Source organism: Geotrypetes seraphini, chromosome 11, assembly GCF_902459505.1.
Source record: "Geotrypetes seraphini chromosome 11, aGeoSer1.1, whole genome shotgun sequence".
Classification (NCBI taxonomy): Eukaryota; Metazoa; Chordata; class Amphibia; order Gymnophiona; family Dermophiidae; genus Geotrypetes; species Geotrypetes seraphini.
In genome coordinates this window covers 25,056,238-25,076,661 of record NC_047094.1, presented here as the reverse complement: position 1 = coordinate 25,076,661, position 20,424 = coordinate 25,056,238, and the positions used below count along the sequence as shown (strand labels likewise).

Sequence of the window (20,424 nt, the reverse complement as noted above, 5' to 3'; positions counted from 1 at the left end):
ACGCAGGTAGGGCTAGTGTCAGCTAGGGCAGTGTTTTTCAACCGCTGTTCCGCGGCACACTAGTGTGCCGCGAGATGTTGCCTGGTGTGCCGTACGGTCAGGGCCGCCATCAGGGCAGTACCACCAGTCTAGGGAGAGGGGCGGTCCGCCCCACGTGGACAGGAGAGAGCTGGACGGGGGACCCGCGGAGTTCAATACATCTCGAGCCGCGAGGCTCGTCTTCTGTTCCTGCCTGCCCTGCAGCTAACATATAGCCGATCGCAAGCGTTCCCCGATGTCAGCGCTGACGTCGGAGGGAGGGCTTAAGCAAAGCCTGCCCTCCGACGTCAGCGCTGACGTCGGAGAATACTTCCGTTCGGCTATTTGTGTGCGGCAGGGCAGACAGGAAGCAGAAGACAAGCCTCGCGGCTTCAGCTTCGTTTTGCTGAGAAAGTTGCAAAGATGGGCTGGTAGGCAAACACGGAACACAAAAGGGGGGAGGGAGTGCGTTTTGGACACAAGGCATGAACTTGGGAGAGAGGAAGGGAGGGAAAGAGATGCTGAGGTGGGGGAGGGAATGGGTTTTTGGACACAGAAGGCATGGACGGGAGAGAGGAAGGGAGGGAAAGAGATGCTGAGGTGGGGGAGGGAATGCGTTTTTGGACACAGAAGAAATGGACTTGGGAGAGAGGAAGGGAGGGAAAGAGATGCTGAGGTGGGGGAGGGAATGCGTTTTTGGACACAGAAGAAATGGACTTGGGAGAGAGGAAGGGAGGGAAAGAGATGCTGAGGTGGGGGAGGGAATGCGTTTTTGGACACAGAAGAAATGGACTTGGGAGAGAGGAAGGGAGGGAAAGAGATGCTGAGGTGGGGGAGGGAATGCGTTTTTGGACACAGAAGAAATGGACTTGGGAGAGAGGAAGGGAGGGAAAGAGATGCTGAGGTGGGGGAGGGAATGCGTTTTTGGACACAGAAGAAATGGACTTGGGAGAGAGGAAGGGAGGGAAAGAGATGCTGTGGTGGGGGAGGGAATGCGTTTTTGGACACAGAAGAAATGGACTTGGGAGAGAGGAAGGGAGGGAAAGAGATGGTTGTGTACACGGGGAATAGAAGAAAGGAGAATTTTTGGTCATAGGGAGGGAGGGAGTGAGGTACAGATAGTGGCATACCAGGGTGGGGGGGGGCGGTCTGCCCCACCCCGGGTTTACGTCCCAAGGGGGTGCACAGCTGGCCACCCTCCAGTGTTGTCCCTAGGCCGGCAAACTGCGGCTCTTTAGCCACTTGAGTGCCACCGCCGCCAACGGTGTTGTTGGCGGTGGCAGCATTATAAAATACTTTCTTTGTGTTTATTTGATTCCTATTCAAGAGAATTACTTTATATATAGTCAATATAGGCACACAGTTAAATTTTTTAACATTTTCTAATGGTGGTGTGCCTCGTGATTTTTTTCATGAAACAAGTGTGCCTTTGCCCAAAAAAGGTTGAAAAACACTGAGCTAGGGCGCTGGTCTTTGACAAGATGGCTGCCGCGTGAGCGGACTGCTGGACACGATGGACCACTGGTCTGACCCAGCAGCGGCAATTCTTATGCTCTTAACTAGGCAGAGTTGGTGAAGAGGCAAGGACTACATACTACAGTAAACATTCTAACCATCACTTTTGCATGTCCTCAACAGAGGTGCTAAATGCATCCCCACTAATGCATTTATCAGCGCAGTAACTGCTAAGGACATGCTAGGCCCACTCCTAGCAATTACTGCAAAGCTTTTGCACTTAGGCCCTCTTTTACTAAGGTGCGCTAATCAATTTAGGGTGCACTAAACGCTAATGCGTGCATCTTAGTCTATGGACGCATTAGCAATTAGCGAGCGCTAATCGGTTAGCGCACCTTAGTAAAAGAAGGGGTTAGTTTCATAAATAAAAAAAGAAAAGAAGATATTCTGAGGAACGGAATGAGCCACTGCACAACCAATGACGTCATTCCACCGACATTCGTTCATGTAAACTGTTCTGAGCTCCCCTGGGAGAACGGCATACAAAATTTAATAAATAAATATTAAGGATGGCGATATAGTTCTCATCAGAAACAGCAGCATGGGCCCAGGTATGAAGGTGCAGTTTTAATATTTTCAAAATAGAAATATGATACGAACAGAAATCTGTTGGGGGAGGGAGGGAAATATTATAAGGCTTCCTTGAGGTGGCATTAGGTGTAAAATTGGACAAGTTCCTGGAGGAAAAGTCCACAGTCTGTTATTGACAAAGACAGGGGTGAAGCCACTGCTTGCCCTGGATCGGTAACAAACATTGAACAAGAACATTCTATTACATATAATCAAATTTGAACAGCGCTTATACAACTGATAGTGAATCAAAAAGTGCTCGGTGGGCGGTGAGGTGGTAGTGCTGGGTTCGCCCTGTTATCACCTCCATATCTCTGAGCACTTTTTGATTCACTATCAGTTGTATAAGCGCTGTTCAAATTCGATTATATATAACAGAGTGTTCTTGTTCAATGTTTGCTATCGCTATTTGATCACTCTACTCTCATTTATTTGAGAGAATTTTGCCCCTATTTTTGTCTATTTGACTGTGCCCTGGATCGGTAGCATGGAATGTTGCTACTCTCTGGGATTCTAGAATCTTGCTACTATTTGGGGTTCCGGAATCTTGCTTACTCTGAGATAATGGAATGTTGCTACTCCCTGGGATTCTAGAATCTTGCTACTCTTTGGGGATTCTGTATGGAATGTTGCTGCTATTTGGGGTCCCGGAATCTTGCTTACTCTGAGATAATGGAATGTTGCTACTCCCTGGGATTCTAGAATCTTGCTACTCTTTGGGGATTCTGTATGGAATGTTGCTGCTATTCGGGGTCCCGGAATCTTGCTTACTCTGAGATAATGGAATGTTGCTACTCTCTGGGATTCTAGAATCTTGCTACTCTTTGGGGATTCTGTATGGAATGTTGCTGCTATTTGGGGTTCCGGAATCTTGCTTACTCTGAGATAATGAAATGTTGCTACTCCCTGGGTTTCTAGAATCTTGCTACTCTTTGGGGATTCTGTATGGAATGTTGCTGCTATTCAGGGTCCCGGAATCTTGCTTACTCTGAGATAATGGAATTTTGCTACTCCCTGGGATTCTAGAATCTTGCTACTCTTTGGGGATTCTGTATGGAATGTTGCTGCTATTCGGGGTCCCGGAATCTTGCTTACTCTGAGATAATGGAATGTTGCTACTCTCTGGGATTCTAGAATCTTGCTACTATTTGGGGTTCCGGAATCTTGCTTACTCTGAGATAATGGAATGTTGCTACTCCCTGGGATTCTAGAATCTTGCTACTCTTTGGGGATTCTGTATGGAATGTTGCTGCTATTCGGGGTCCCGGAATCTTGCTTACTCTGAGATAATGGAATGTTGCTACTCTCTGGGATTCTAGAATCTTGCTACTATTCAGGATTCCGGAATCTTGCTTACTCTGAGATAATGGAATGTTGCTACTCCCTGGGATTCTAGAATCTTGCTACTCTTTGGGGATTCTGTATGGAATGTTGCTACTATTCAGGATTCCGGAATCTTGCTTACTCTGAGATAATGGAATGTTGCTACTCCCTGGGATTCTAGAATCTTGCTACTCTTTGGGGATTCTGTATGGAATGTTGCTGCTATTCGGGGTCCCGGAATCTTGCTTACTCTGAGATAATGGAAAGTTGCTACTTCTTGGGTTTTGGCCAGGTACTAGTGACCTGGATTGGCCACCTGAGAACGGGCTACTGGGTTTGATGGACCACTGGTCTGACCCAGTAAGGCTATTTTTATGTTCTTATGTAGTTGGTATCTTGAAATAGTAAATCTTTAAGTGACCTTAATATGCATCAGACTAAGTAACACTTTTCTGGTTGATTTTTGATTTATTGGATTTTGCTGGCTGTATAGGAACCAAAGGTATTTTGATTTTTATTGCGGCTCAGGTACCTACCAGATGAGCTGATCATTGTAGAGAAAGGTGGTGTATTTCACAATGCTCAGGCTTTCCTCCATTCTGTTAATAAATGATTGGATCTTCAGATATGTCATTTTATCTAGTGGGAAGAAGCTGATACCTCCAAAAATGTCCAACAGGTCACATGACTGTAAATGGAGAGTCTGCAAATACTGTTGGATCAAAATGTTACAATTATTTGAAGACGATCCAAAAAGAAAAAGCCCCCCCCCCTCAAAAAACATACGCCCTGTGCTCAGAGAGAACTCAGCACCTAGCCACCTAAGAGAGGATACGTCACTAAACATCTTTAAGACCAACTTAAAAACATTCTTGTTCAAAGATGCCTTTTAAGGATGTTTTACATACATTTTTGCTGGTTGCTATGTTTTCCCTCCCCTCTGTTCTTCCCTACTTCCTCTTTTCTCTTTAAATAATGTAGTTCTTCCTTTTCGTTTCAGTTTTAGTCTGTGTTTTCTTATGTGTTCCATTACTACCTGTGGTCTGTCCTACTGATTATGTGTACATTTATGTTTCACCTTTTTATCTATGTAAACCGCCTCGAAGCCTGATTATGCGGTAGATCAAATTTTTAATAAACTTGAAACTTAAAAAGAATGGTTCTTTCCTTCCCTAAATACTATATCCGTGCTCTCAATCCTCTCCTGGAGGCACACCTAGCCAGTGGGGTTTCAGGATTATCACAATGAATAGGCATGAGGTACACCTGAATATAATGAGCTGCTCCTCTTTCCTCCTAAACTAGAGGTCTGCACGGGAACAGGGATTGCGGGAATCCCGCAGGTCCCGCGGGGTTCCCGCAGGAATCCCCCCCCTAACCCACGGGACTCCCACGGGGACCTCCCTCTGGCCCACGGGAGTCCCACAGGGATGGAAGGCTTAGGAAGCAGGGTTCGTCCATATAATATAATGGACACATCAGCCTTAGTAAAAGAGGGGGGTTTATAAGTTAATTACCTGAACAGAAAACAAAAAAAGGGTTCCACCAAAGAGATTCCACAAGGAAAACATTAGCGCAAACACAAAAGAAACTGGAATTGATGATCATGTCAGAAGTAATTGCTGCTTTTTATGGGGACGGGCGGGGATGGAGGTAATTCCTTGCGGGGATGGGTGGGGACAGAGAGGATCTTGGCGGGGACGGGCGGGGATGGGTGGGATTTCTGTCCCCATGCAACTCTCTATCTTAAACCCTCTGCTCCTCTCCCTCCGTTCTCCATCTCTTTAAATAATACTGTCATCGTTCCAATCTTTTCTGCTCGCAACTTCGTAGTCTTCTTCGATTCCGACCTCTCACTTTCTATGCACAGCCAACAAACTGCTAAGGCCTGTCCACTTCTATCTCTACAACATCACCTAAATTTGTCCCTTCTTCTCTGAGCACACTACCCGGACCCTTGTCCGCACTCTTGTAACTACATGCTTAGATTATTGCAATCTACTTCTAACTGGTCTCCCGCAGTGCCGCCTCTCCCCCTGCAATCACTGCAAAACCCTGCTGCACTATTCATCTTCTACCAATTCAGACTCGACTCTGCACAATGCAAAAATGACAGTGAAAAATTCATTAGAAACCTAACTTCTGCCAACAATGGCCAGTGTTTCAATGAACTGCTGCTTCAGGGCTACAGGGACCAATCTTATTTTATTGACTTTTATATCCCCAACAACCATTAAGTTCTGCACAGTTTACAATAAAAAAAAGTCCTGGTCATTCGTGGTATTTTATGACTGCGAACCGCCGACAAGGAGAGGGCAGCGGGAGAGGCGGGAGAGAGCAGCCGGAGCTCCGCAAGTGCAGGAAACCACTCGCAGTATGCTCCAACCGTCTCTTCCTGCATGAAGTTGGGCCTTATCCTTTAACACGCAGCTCCTGATTGGATAAGGCCCGACTTAGAGCAGGAAGAGGCGGTCGGAGCATACCGCGAGTGATTTCCTGCACTCGCGGCGCTCTGGCTGCTCTCCCGCCGCCCTCTTCAGTCTCCCCCATCTCTAAAAATCATAGGCACTAGAAGAGCAGATATATTTACTGTCGCCGGTCCACAAAGGTGGAATAAACTCCCTCAATTTATTAGAATAGAAAAAAATATTACAACATTTAAAAAACTTTTAAAAACATATTTATTTAAAGATGCCTTTGATTTTTAACAGTTCTTTTAAATTTCTTATGTTTTGGTTTTATTGCTTATGAAGTGTGCTTGAGCCACCTTGTACTACCTCTTTTACCCTACCTTTTTATTCTTTCCCCTTATTCTTACGAAACCCGAAATTGTAACTTTTATTTTTTCCCTTTCCCCTCAAGTAAGTTTTAAATGTTTTTATGTTATGTTAATATAACTATTATGTTAAGTTTCTTATTTCTTTTTATTATATTATGTACATCGCTTAGAAATTGTTATAGGCGATCCATCAAAAGATTGAATAAACTTGAAACTTGAAAACCATATTCGCGGTTTTTCAAGATTCGCGGGGGTTCCTGAAACGGAACCCCCGCAAATATCGGGGGAGTACTGTACTACTAATACAGCCTGAAATTCATTACTAGGCATGCATAATATAGTTATTAAATAGGTACATTTTCAGTTGTCTTCTAAAAGCTAAATAAACACCAGAAGCTGAGAAATGACAGGCCAGTCCGTTTCAAAACCGGAATGCCTGAAAAGCAAGTACTGTAGTTTCCTAACATAACTTTGTCTCGATTGACCTCGAACTGTAGGGAGAGCAAAAGGATTGCTACTTCGGGTGCTACGAAAATGAACTGCATACTCAAAATCTCGCCACGTTCTAGGAAGGGCCTATCCCATTCAATATCTTAAAAAGTAGACTCCCCGGCTGTATTGCAAGGATTTTTTTTTTTTAATTTACCAGCCTAGGGGCTCCTTTTACTAAGCTGAATTACCCCGCGTGCTAAACCCACGCTACGCGGCTAGAACTAACGCCAGCTCAATGTTGGCGTTAGCGTCTAGCGCGCGGGGCCACTCAGCGCGTGCCAAAACCGCTATGGCAGCTTAGTAAAAGGAGCCCCTAGGTGTTTGAGATCAGAAAATAGTACGAAACCGAGTTTAGAGGGTAAGATGTCGATCTCACACGTTAGGATTGGTGCAGCGATGCTGTCTCTGGCAGGTGCTAAACTCTGGAATGCTATGCCCGGAATTTTGCAATATTGTGAAGGGAGGATGAATTTTAAGAAAATGCTGAAAACTCAATTGTATGTTAGCGCTTTCCTGTGTTAAAGTTTTTTTTCTTTTTTACAAGCACTGTTTTTTTATGAAGGTAAGCTCTGTAAACCGTATAGTTAATATGTAAATTTTTAATTAAATAAATTGGCAACTTGAGATTAATAAATCAGTTAGTTGATCACATTTTTTAAAGAAAAAAAATCATCAGCTGCTGTGAGCAACCTAGGTATATTAAACTACAGTAGTCCAGGCCACATAAAACTAAGGGCTCCTTTTACTAAGCCGTGCTAGTGGTTTTAGCGCGCGCTTCCACACGCTAGATGCTAATGCCAGCATTGAGCCGGCATTAGGTTTAGCCGCGTAGCACGGGGTTAGCGTGTATGGCAATTCAGCGCATATTAAAAACACTAGCACACCTTAGTAAAAAAAAACAAACATAGTAACATAGTAGATGACGGCAGATAAAGACCCGAATGGTCCATCCAGTCTGCCCAACCTGATTCAATTTAAAATTTTTTTAAAATTTTTTCTTCTTAGATATTTCTGGGCAAGAATCCAAAGCTCTACCCGGTACTGTGCTTGGGTTCCTACTGCCGAAATCTCCGTTAAAACCTACTCCAGCCCATCTACACCCTCCCAGCCATCGAAGCCCTCTCCAGCCCATTCTCTCCCAAACGGCCATATACAGACACACAGACCGTGTAAGTCTGCCCAGTACTGGCCTTAGTTCAATATTTACTATTATTTTCCGATTCTCCTTATCTGCCAACAGAAGCTGTCATTCCTACTTCGTTTCCCCCCCAGGTAGAGGTTGTAAACTGAAAAAACACCATGAACACCTTCTTTCACATCAAGCAGCATTGTGGGGTAAAGACAACAGACAAAAATTCAATGGCAGACGATATGATGCATGACCTACTTCTACTGGAGCGCTGGTCTAGGTCCTGGCAACTCAGTTTCAATGCCAAAAAATGCAAAGTCATGCACCTGGGGAGCCGAAACCCATGCAAGGTTTACACCCTAAATGGCGAGATCCTGACAAGAACTGAAGCGGAAAGAGACTTAGGGGTGATTGTCAGGGAAGACATGAAATCTGCAAACCAAGTGGAGCAAGCTTCATCCAAAGCAAGGCAAATCATAGGTTGCATACGCAGGAGTTTCGTCAGCCGTAAACCGGAAGTCATTATGCCACTGTATAGATCCATGGTGAGACCGCACCTGGAGTACTGTGTGCAATTCTGGAGGCCGCATTACCGCAAGGATGTGCTGAGACTGGAATCGGTCCAGAGAATTGCCACCAGGATGGTCTCGGGACTCAAGGAGCTCCCATACGAGGAGCGGTTAGGGAAGTTGCAGCTCTACTCACTCGAGGAACGTAGAGAGAGGGGAGATATGATCGAGACATTCAAGTATCTCACGGGCCGCATCGAGGTGGAGGAAGATATCTTCTTTTTCAAGGGTCCCGCGACAACAAGGGGGCATCCGTGGAAAATCAGGGGTGGGAAACTGCACGGTGACACTAGGAAGTTCTTCTTCACTGAAAGGGTAGTTGATCACTGGAATAGTCTTCCACTCCAGGTTATTGAGGCCAGCAGCGTGCCAGATTTTAAGGCGAGATGGGATAGACATGTGGGATCTATCCGCAAAGATAAATAGGGAGGGTCATTAGAGTGGGCAGACTTGATGGGCCATGGCCCTTATCTGCCATCTATTTCTATGTTTCTAACTGCTTTTGCCCACTACTTAAGAGGAATTCAGAAAACGTCTAAAAACTCAACTGTTCCTGAAGTATCTAGACAACTGACCCACTCATCTTCTTTCTCCTCCATAGTGATTCCTCTGTCCTATTAATCTCTTTCTCTTCAACAACGCATTTCCGGTCCTATTAACTCTCCTCTTCCACCCCTCTTAAATTCAATCAATTTGTACCTCGCTTAATCTATTGTAAACCGTATAGAACTTAACGGTATCGCGGTATATAAATTGTTATTATTATTATTATTCTAGATCCTCTGTGTTCATCCCACGCTTCTTTGATCTCAGTCACAGTTTTACTCTCCACCACCTCTCTAGGGAGCGCATTCCAGGCATCCACCACCCTCTCTGTAAAGTAGAATTTCCTAACATTGCCTTTGAATCTACCACCCCTCAACCTCAAATTATGTCCTCTGGTTTTACCATTTTCCTTTCTCTGGAAAAGATTTTGTTCTACGTTAATATCCTTCAAGTATTTGAACATCTGAATCATATCTCCCCTGTCCCTCCTTTCCTCTAGGGTATACATATTCAGGGCTTCCAGTCTCTCCTCATACGTCTTCTGGCGCAAGCCTCCTATCATTTTCATTGCCCTCCTCTGGACCGCTTCAAGTCTTCTTACGACCTTCGCCAGATACGGTCTCCAAAACTGAACACAATGCTCCAAGTGGGGCCTTACCAATGATCTGTACAGGTGTATCAACACCTTCTTCCTTCTACTGGCTACACCTCTCTTTATACAGCCCAGCATCCTTCTGGCAGCAGCCACTGCCTTATCACACTGTTTTTTCGCCTTTAGATCTAACATTTGTACCAATACTCTAAACTGAAATGATGGAAAATAGCCCCGAACAACTGGAAGCATTCTCATTACAAAAAAGGCATTCCTCACTACCAGAAGGTTATCATGCTGCTGTACCAGGCCATGGTGCGCCCTCACCTGGAGTACTGCGTCCAGCACTGGTCACCTTACATGAAGAAGGACATGGTACTACTCGAATGGGTCCAGAGAAGAGCGACTAAGATGGTTAAGGGGTTGGAGGAGTTGCCGTACAGTGAAATATTAGAGAAACTGGGCCTCTTCTCCCTCGAACACAGGAGATTGAGAAGGGACATGATCGAAACATTCAAGGTACTGAAGGGAATAGACTTAGTAGATAAGGGCAGGTTGTTCACCCTCTCCGAGGTAGGGAGAACAAGAGGGCACTCTCTAAAGTTGAAAGGGGATCAATTCTGTACGAACATAAGGAAGTTCTTCTTCACCCAGAGAGTGGTGGAAACTGGAACGCTCTTCTGGAGTCTGTCATAGAGGGAAACACCCTCCAGGGATTCAAGACAAAGTTGGACAAGTTCCTGCTGAACCAGAACGTACGCAGGTAGGGCTAGTCTCAGTTAGGACGAGGGTCTTTGACCAAGGGCCGCCACGTGAGCAGACTGCTGGGCACAATGGACCACTGTTCTGACCCAACAGCGGCAATTCTTATGTTCTTATATCCACCTGAGACTGCATTGTAAGCCCCTTGTCAAAGAGCACACCTAAAATCCTAATCAAATGGACAAAAAGATAACGGACCAAGAATTTAGTATCGGTAATAGAAGCTGACTGAATAGCCAGGAAAAATGTAGTTTTTTCTGGGTTCAATTTTTGTCGATGGTCAACCATCTACCCTTCTTAGTGCATGATAGGGGGTTGTGTATTGAGTGCAAATCAGCCCCTCCCTTTCTTTTTCCTCCTCTCTGGAATGGGATGGGGACTCTCCTGGGACATGAAGCTGTACCATGCATTTCCCTGATGCCTGGCCCTGACTGCTCATATGTACCAAAAATATGCAAACCTAGGGACAGATCAATAGACAAGAAGGACAGACCTCGCTTCAACAGCAGACAAGATGGTCTGAGTGTGAAATGCATCTAAACACAATGAGTGAAAGTAACTGATGTTCTCTATCAAGAAGCAAGAAGAGACATTGGTAAATGCTAAACACACCCAGTGAGCATAAAGAAAATGCGGTCAGTAATAGGAGAAATGAAAGTTTCTTACCCGGTGGAAGAATTTCTCCAGCCTCTCTTTCAGAACTGCTACACCTCCATTCTCCATTGTCTTTACAAATGTTCCATTAAAAAGCTGGAGAAAGAAAAGCAGACAACATTAATACCAACCTCAATCGTCATCAGAATCAGTATAATTTTTACTGACAGCAGTGCCACCTAATTGCACCAAAATCTGAGCAGAAAGCTGAAGGGTATAGGCCCAGTTTAATAAACAAAATAGGCAGCTTCTCAATTTGTTACAGCAGGGGTGTCAAAGTCCCTCCTTGAGGGCTGCAATCCAGTCAGGTTTTCAGGATTTCCCCAATGAATATGCATGAGATCTATTAGCATACAATGAAAGCAGTGCATGCAAATAGATCTCATGCATATTCATTGGGGAAATCCTGAAAACCAGACTGGACTGCGGCCCTCGAGGAGGGACTTTGACACCCCTGTCCTAACCTCTTTCTTGGCCTCTAAATTTAATTCTTCAAGGAGGCATTGCTTCCTGAACTTAATGCATGAAGAATAAACAGTTGATGACCTCCTAAAAAGCAGACATAGGTGATCTCAGTTCATCAGCAAACCAAACCACAGCAAATCACCCCCCCTCCTTTTTATAAATTGCATTAGGCTTTTTTATTGCCAGCCATGGCGCTAAAAGCTCCAGCGCTCATTGAATTCCTATGAGCATCGGAGCCATTACCGCTGGGGCTGACAATAAAAAAGCCTAACGCGGCTTCATAAAAGGGGGCCCGAGTGTTTTCAAAGAGATGCTCAGGCTGTAGGGTCAGGGGGATAGTTATGAGTGAACCACTAGCAAAGTACAGAAGTTGGAAACATCCACAATGGCAAATCAACCCACATCACATCCCCCCAACATCACAACAGGCTAGTGATTCTGCACATTAAAAGATAAGTGAAAATACTTTCTGTTGTGATGTTTGATTTGAATTGGTTTATTTAACTATGAAACAACAGTAAGTGTTAAGTAAGACATCAAGGAGGAGGTGAAAACAAGGGCCAAGAATGGATATCATCACCCATTGATCTACACCAGTGTTCTTAACCATCGGTCCATGGACCGGTGCCGGTCCACAGAAATTTCCTGCCGGTCCACAGGGCCGGCATGTGTATCAGGCCCAAAACTGTGTTACATTACATTAGGGATTTTTATTCCGCCATTACCTTGCAGTTCAAGGCGGCTTACAAAAGATTTATAAATGGGGGTTACAATGGGAGAACGATTGATTTACTAGGATGGTAAAGTGTGGATCTTTTGACATTTCTCGGGATGTTAAGAGTAAGGGGGCTTATAGAGATTTGAAAAGGGGTAGCAATGGAAGTAAAATTGACATTACTAGGGAAGAGAAGAGTAGCTCATTTGTCAGTTTTAGAGTTATTAAGAGAACGTGAAGTTAGGGCTGCTTCAGGAATTTCTTGAAAAGTATTGTTTTTATTTCTTTTCTGAAAGTCTTGTAGTCAGGGGTGGTCATCAGAAGGTTGGAGATCTGGTTGTCCAGTCTTGCGGCTTGAGTGGCTAAGAGGCCGTCGTGTAGTTTTGTTCTTTTTACTTCTTTGATCGGAGGAGGTATGAATGAGGGGGGGGGGTGCGTTTTTCTGTGTATGGTTGTGGATGCTTGGATGAGGAGGTTGTTCAGGTAGGTTGGGCTGTCTCCGTTTAGGGCTTTAAATAACATGCAGTAGAATTTAAATTGAATTCTTTCTTGGATTGGTAGCCAATGTGAGTTGATGTAAGCTTCTGTGATATGGTCATGTTTTCTTAATGAGTAGATGAGTCTCAGAGCTGTATTTTGGATAGTTTTAGTTGCCTGGTCATAGTAGAAGGGCATGGAAGGAAGAGGATGTTGCAGTAGTACAACAATCCCAGGATTAGGGATTGTACTATAAGCTGGAATTGTGCTCTTTCAAAGAATTTCCGGACTAGTCTCAGATTTCTCATGATTGCGAAGGATTTCTGAATTGTTTTATTTATTTGCGGTTGCATGGTACAACATCTGTCTATAGTCATTCCAAGTAGTTTTATGATGGATTGGATGGGATAGTTGATTGAGTTGAGTTCTAAATTGGTTATGGCTTGGACTTTAACTGCCGGTCCGCGGTGCGATCGATGCGTTGTTAATAAGATTATATTGTGTGTATATATATGAATGGAAAAAATAGTGTTACAATTAGGACTATGGGGGAAGGGTCTGGGGTGGAGATTGGGTAGAGAAGGGCAGGGTCTGACCCACGACTTAGCTCAGTGTTCTTCAGTTGCTGGTCTGCGGATCGATGCCAGTCCACAAAATAATTATTTTATTTCTACCGGTCCATGGGTGTAAAAAGGTTGAAAAACACTGATCTACACAACTTGTGTGGAAATTAGTGGGTGTTGGAGACCCTCTAGACCTCTTTCCGTACTGGACACGAGGAAGTTGGGGGATTTGCCATTGTGGATACTTATAAATGCCTTGCTGAGTAATACATCCAGGGACCTTGAGGTAACACTAGCCACACAGCTACTTTAAAGAGACAAATCATAATGTTTCATAACATAACATAAATTCACTTATATACCGCAGTAACCTCTCAGTTCAACGCAATTAACAACAATCAAGAGATTGTACAAGCACAGTGTATTACAATTTGTCAAATAAGAAGGTCTTTAGCATTTTTTCTAAAGGAAACTTGTATATCGCCTTTTTGTAGTTTTTACAACCACACTCAAAACGGTTTACATACTGGCACTTCAAGTTGGAGTTTGTTATCAGAACAGAAAAAGGTTTATCCCATGATCCAGCTTGAAAAGATAAAATTCTATGGAAAAATCTTTTGTATATGTAACCTTTAGTAGGAAATGTAAATCTAAAATGCAGAGCAAAATGTTTTCTGATAGTAAATTTAAAGTGGTCAATAATATAATCAGGTATAAGGCCAAACAATGTCTTGTAATAGGTACAACCTAACTTGAATAATATTCTTGCCTCAACTGGGAGCCAATGTAGCTTCCAATAGAATTTGGTTACATGATCACATTTTTTCAAGTTGAAAAATCAGCTGAATGATCTGCAACCTTTTGATTTCCTCTTTACTGGAGGCTAGATAAATTATGTTACAATAATCCAGGGAACTCAAAATAAATTATTATACCGTAGTCTAAATGAGGAGTGATCAAAGTATGCCCTAATCGATCGCAACTTTCATAGCATAAACCAAGTTTTCCTAACTAGTGCATTAATTTGAGCATCGAGTGACAGATTTTGGTCTAAATAAACCCATAAAATCTTTATAATGGATCCACTGTAAAACAAGTTATAAATCCTAACAGATGCAGTTAACATTACCTTATACATGCGGTAGCACTGCTGCAACACTGAACTGTACACTTTATCCTAATAAAAAAATAAAAATAGTAAATACTGTAGATGCCATTATTGTCTTATATGTTATGAAATATTACTTATACTGTTCATTTAGGTGGCTTTTTACAAAGCTGCATTAGGCACCAATGTGAGTCTAACGTCACAAAAATGGCCTAAAGTGGGACATGCAAAAGCATCCTGTGTTAGAGTATTAAATATTTTTTTGTAATTTTTTAAGGTGGCATGTCAGGGGTAGAGAGTGGCTGTTCCTGTGCTAATAAATCTATTAACTGTCTGACCATGTGGTCCAAAAATATTAAATAATAATTTTTTTTTAATGTGAATTAAGACATTGATGCTCAACTTTTTTAAAATAAGGGGATAAGTAAGTAATTTATATAAAAAAAAGATTTAAATAAATAGGAAGGAAGGGGGTATATTGCCTATGATTTAAACAGGAGTGAGTGAATTGTTCACTTTTGAAACCCAGTTGGGTTAATTGCTCCATATTCTGAGGCTTTTTATCCCTTTAGATTCACATATATATATATGAAAAAGATTTAGACTGGCAGTAATTGAATTAATTGAATAAATTAGCTATCTCGGCAGGATATAACTCCACGATGGGTTTTTTCTATTATTTAATGTTCCTGTGCTAACCAATAGCGAATGACACGGGGACAAATTTTTCCCCGTCCCTACGGAAATTCATTTCCTCATCCCGTCCTGATAAGTTCTTTTCCTGTCCCTGCCCCATTCCCGCAAGCTCCGTCCTCATCTCCACAAGCCTCAAACCCTTTAAAATCATATGTGTTCAAGGTTTGAGCGGTTAAGGAGGAGCTTACAGGAATGGGGCAGGGACAGCGACAAAACTCGTGGGGATGATGAAATTGAGTTCCTGTGGAAACAGGAACAAATTTGTCTCTGTATCATTCTTTCCTAACCAATTAACCCATCTACAATACCACACACTAAACCAAACTAGATGGTGGTAAATGCTCCCGTGATCATCTTTAAAAATGGATGCATGCTAATGGCAACATTAACAAATGGCCTTTAATGAAATAAATAGAAAATCAGAGGGATTTTTAATGACCTCAATAAAAATGGCCTTAGTGAGTGGGAATGACTCTTGTAAGGGTGAACTAAGAATATTGCCACAGCTTTGTAAACGAACCCCTCTTAAGGCAGTTTACATGAACTCACATTCATAAAATACAAAGACTCAAAATCAAATCCATAACTTCAAATTAAAAACTAAACTATAGTACATATCAGGTGCACATCAACTATATTCAGTATAAAAATTAAATTATAGATCTTTTTAAGAAAACACCCACCTGTATTCCACCGAGTTGCTACATTTTTAACATCCACATTTTCAGCAGTTTTTTTTTTAAAAGATTTTGACATCAGACTCCAGCTTCATTTCCTCAGGCAAACTATTCCACCATATTGGTGCCACAACTGAAAAACATTCTTGATCTAGATCTCTTCCCTCCAAACTCAGATATAACTGGAATTAGAGAATGACATGGGGACAAATTTTTCCCCGCAGGAACTCAATTTCCCCGTCCCCATGAGTTTTGTCGCTGTCCTGGTCACTGCCCGATTCCTGTAAGCTCTGCCTTAACTGCACAAGCCTCGAACATTTATGATTTTAAACAATTCAGATCCAGTGACTTTGAACTCTACGTTTGGTGCAGCGGCCTGTAAACCTGGGGAACTGGGTTCAATTCCCATTGCAGTTCTATATATGTAAATCACTCTTGATTGTAACCACAGGAAAGCAGTACGTGTGCACAGTAACATTACACCTTGAAGTCTATTAATGGAAGATTAGGTTCTTACCTTGATAATCTTCTTTCTGGTAGATGTGTCTAGGAGTTCTGTGCAGATGAGTTCTGGTAGATGTGTCTAGGAGGCCTGTGCAGATGAGGACGGAGCTTGCAGGAATGGAGCAGGAACAGGAATCGAACTCTCCAGGATGGGATGGGAAAATGAGTTCCCACGGGGATGGGGAAAAATTTGTCCCTGTGTCATTCTCTAGTTGGAATCTCCAATAATAACCCTGTATTCTATTTTAACACATGCTTTAAGAGTATCTCTTCAATTTTGCCCTTAAATATCACTTAGTACATTTAGAATCCATGTAGCTGATAAATCAAGCACCTCCAGGCAACCATCCCTACTCATAGCATGGCCTGGTTGAAAATGGAATTTTCATTTGGAAATCCCCAAAACGAATACAGCTTGAGCCTCATTGTATGGGGAGTGGAGACCTCCGCTACCTGGATCAGAGGCAGGGCCTTTGTTTGTAATCTCATTAAAAACTTCTAAGCAAATGCTTGGAATACCCTGGAGACGAAAATGGTGACAAAATTCAAAAAAGCATGACATGAACAAAGCGGATCTAATTAGATAATGGAATGCTATAAAATGAACACGTAAGGCTGACACTGGGCAGACTCGCACGGTCTGTGTCCCTTACTTGGCAATTTGGTTTAAGATGGGTCAGGGAGGACTTTGATGGAAACTCCAGTAATTTAGAACAGTAGTTCCCAACCCTGTCCTGGAGGACCACCAGGCCAATCGGGTTTTCAGGATAGCCCTAATGAATATGCATGGAGCAGATTTGCTTGCCTGTCACTTCCATTATATGCAAATCTCTCTCATGCATATTCATTAGGACTAGCCTGAAAATCCAATTGGCCTGCTTGTCCCCCAGGACAGGGTTGGGAATCACTGATTTAGAACACGAGGACAGTGCTGGGCAGACTTCTATGGCCCATATCCCGCAAATGACGAGATGGTTTGGATAGGCTGGAGGAGCTTGGATGGCAACTCCAGTAGTTGGAACCTAAGGACAGTCTATGTTCCAGAAATATCAAAGAATAAAAGGCAATTTAATTATAAATTTATAAGGCATGTGACTATCGAGCAGACTGGATGGACCATTTAAGTCTTTATCTGCTGTCATTTACTATGTTACTCAAAAGTGTTTCTTACCAGTAACTCCTCCTCTTGATACTCTATTACAGGTCTTCCATCCTTGCTGGGTTTTTCTATCGTAGGGTTCTGAACAACCTAAAACATCAGACCATTAAATATTGCACAATATTCCACTGTGCATTTCACTGCAGCATTTTAGAATAATCAGATGAAAACTGTGAAAACATTGGCTATAGTAGCCGTACTGATTTTCAGCATTAAATCATCTTCCTCCCTTTCTTACTGCTGTATGAAGTCCTTCCATTCAACTTTCTGCAAATGCCTCCCTTTCGAAGTACTGAAGCAGACTGCAGCATTGCCACTTGCAATGTTGCTCTTGGGTGGATCAGTAGTGTTTCTGTCACCTGCTCCATCAATACTTCTGATTCCATGGTGAAGGATTCAGAAACAGCTCAAAAGCTGGGTGTCCCGCCTGGCAGGGCAGGGTCCTCAGCCGAGCAAAAGATCCGAGCTGAGTTTATCACTCAGAAACGGAATAGTTTCATCTCTAATACAACACAAACTATTGAGCAGCAAGATATTTTACAAAGAAGTACCATGACCATCCAAAAGTTCTCTTCTGGTTCATGAAAAAACTGTCTGTTTTTCAACGTGTGTAAGGATTTTGCAGGCTTTGAAGGACTAAAGGTCCTGGAAAAGTAGGAAAAAAAAGATATTTAGGGGCAAATTATATATATTACCAGTGAACTGTTTTATAATATAAGGAAAAATGTTTCATCTTACTACCTTGTGAACTGTACAATTGCTTCACACAGACCGACATTTCTAATTTTTTCATTCTTTTCTACCTCATTTGGATGATAGAAAAGAATCTTTTTTTCTTCCTAATGAGAAAAACATTAAAAGAAGAAAAATGAAGAATTACAAATGCGCCACAGCAAGCAAGCAACCATCTGACAAACTGAATATTAAGAAAAATTAAGGCAAAGTACAGATATAACAACTAAACTATCAATTAAATTGTAGAATTCATAAGCACAGCAATCTGAACAGTTTCTGCAAACCTCCAAGTGTGTGAGGACTACAAAACCTTGCAGTTGCTTATGATCTTAACTGTTAATGTAATGATGGTGGACAGCAGCTTTTATATTTTGGTGCAACCCCCCCCCCCCCCATAATATACACAAAAGTCTTAAGGCAGAAGTCTATGCTTTCATCTCTTCCAAACAGGATAAGTATAATAATCTGCACTGAGAGGTTCACTACAAAAGAATTTACTGATCACTGAAATTTTGATAAAGCAGTAGATAGGTTAATTGGGCCACAGAAAGACAATAGGAGTCTGTCACAGGTGGATGGCAGTGCTGCCAATATACACAATTCCAGAAGGGAGACTTTTTGGCCAGTCCTAGTTTTGAACTTACAATTCAAAACAGTGTGGTATTTGAAGCCCCTGATTTTGTGCTGCAGGTCCCATAATGCACCATGAAAGGGTTATCAGAAACTAGCACTAGCTTAAAATCTAATCTGATGGAACTGGATAACTTGATCCCATGCACCTTGCTTTCTCTCACATTATATACCTGCCAATTCAAGCCATCAGGTTACCACAGCAAGTTCTAAAGGCTTTCTCCCACAGCCAGGCCACCCTCTGAAACATACAGAGGATGGAGAAATATTCAAACCCTACTAAAGCAGGAACACTGGAGTAGCCTAATAGTTACAGGAGTGGGTTGAAAAGCAGGGTGCAAATCCCACTGCTGCTTCTTGTGGCCTTGGACAAGTCGTTTAACTCTTCAATGGCTCAGGTATTTATTTATTTTTAAAATTTCTATACCGTTTTATTCCGAAACGGTTTACAATAAAGTTACATACAGGTCAGAACAGATAAAAGCAAAAGCAGAAAGATTCAATCCTTACAATAGGTCAAATGCTCAAAGAAATGCATCAACACATAATTGCATTTTCAGCAGTTTCCTGAACTCCCATCACCATATTTCCGAATTAGGCCAACAAGGCCATTCCACAGTTTTACTCCTGCACATGAAAAGGTACAAACTTACCGGGAAACAACTACTGCACCTGAAAGTAAGCCGCTAAGTTACCACTGAAAAGGGCACAAGCTCGAGTCAAAAATCCCTTGACATCAATGATCAGGCCAGGCCACTCACTATTCGTGACCCACAACTTGATGTTTTCAATGCATAAGTCAACCCAGTAGTCTCACACTCACAGCCGCCAGGTACTATTTTGAGGGCCTCGGTATGTTTTTTTTAAATCATAATCACAAAAGTAAAATAAAACAGTTTCTTGATCATATGTCTGTCTCTTTAGCTATAAATTACAATATTATTATTAAGACTTAGCCAAAAGGAAATATTTATAAACTATAAAGAGATTTACCTCTTGCAAAATTGTCATTTCTTTAATAAGACATTAACTATTTTTTTTCTGAGGCCCTCCAAGTACCTACAAATCCCAAATGTGGCCCTGCAAAGGGTTGGAGCTGGAGACCACTGAGTCAACCTGTTTCAGTGAACCCGACGATTTGCCTCGAGTGACACGGAAGCAAAACCAGCACTGACAGCTAAGGGATGGCGCTTACAACCTACCTCTCCCTCGCGCGGACCGAATTTGGGGTTGTAGACGAAGAAGCGCAAGAGAGAAGGGGCGGACTGTTTCTCCTGGGTCGCCGTCGCCATCCTCGACCTCCGGAGGGGGGGGGGGGAACCGCTGCGGTACAGGGACCGGCTCAAGGGCCGCCCAACCCTAGCATAACTCCGGCACTTCCGCCCCGCAGCCCCGAATGGCAACTGCCGGGGTTCCCCAGGGCAGGGCGAAGCTGACGTCACTGCATCGCGCCGCCCCAGAGCTGGGCGCGGGCTTATGATGCCGAAGAGGTGGGCTTGGAAGGAAGGGTTCTCGTTTGTGCGAAGTCCGGTAGCTTTTTTTGCGATGCGTTTGCGCAACAAGCGAGAAATTCTGTAATTCCTATTAACCAGGAAACAAAAACAATGCACTCAGCGAACAATGTATTTAGAACAAATATTTATGGAAGGACAACAGTATGTTTAACAGCATGTAGGCAGTCATGTTCAGGAATTGAACCTATTCTGTAGCCCTGATCTTACGGATACCAGATAACCCAGTTCCAAG

General features: G+C 42.8%; 1 protein-coding gene across 2 annotated transcripts in view; it reads right to left on the bottom strand.

The window, feature by feature from the left end:
- LOC117369170 (vacuolar fusion protein CCZ1 homolog) overlaps positions 1–20,156 on the bottom strand; it is a 69,170-nt gene extending 49,014 nt beyond the window's left edge. The window contains exons 1-7 of one of the 2 annotated variants that reach the window (XM_033963278.1): positions 19,881–20,156; positions 18,055–18,152; positions 17,865–17,958; positions 17,326–17,403; positions 14,299–14,346; positions 10,962–11,045; positions 3,963–4,138 (exon numbers count right to left, since the gene is read on the bottom strand). In XM_033963278.1, coding sequence (XP_033819169.1) covers positions 3,963–4,138; positions 10,962–11,045; positions 14,299–14,346; positions 17,326–17,403; positions 17,865–17,958; positions 18,055–18,152; positions 19,881–19,970 — 668 coding nt within the window. In that variant the 5' untranslated portion in view covers positions 19,971–20,156. The remainder of the gene's footprint in view (positions 1–3,962; positions 4,139–10,961; positions 11,046–14,298; positions 14,347–17,325; positions 17,404–17,864; positions 17,959–18,054; positions 18,153–19,880) is intronic. The other variant, XM_033963277.1, reaches the window with a different exon arrangement.
- Positions 20,157–20,424: the final 268 nt, after the last annotated feature.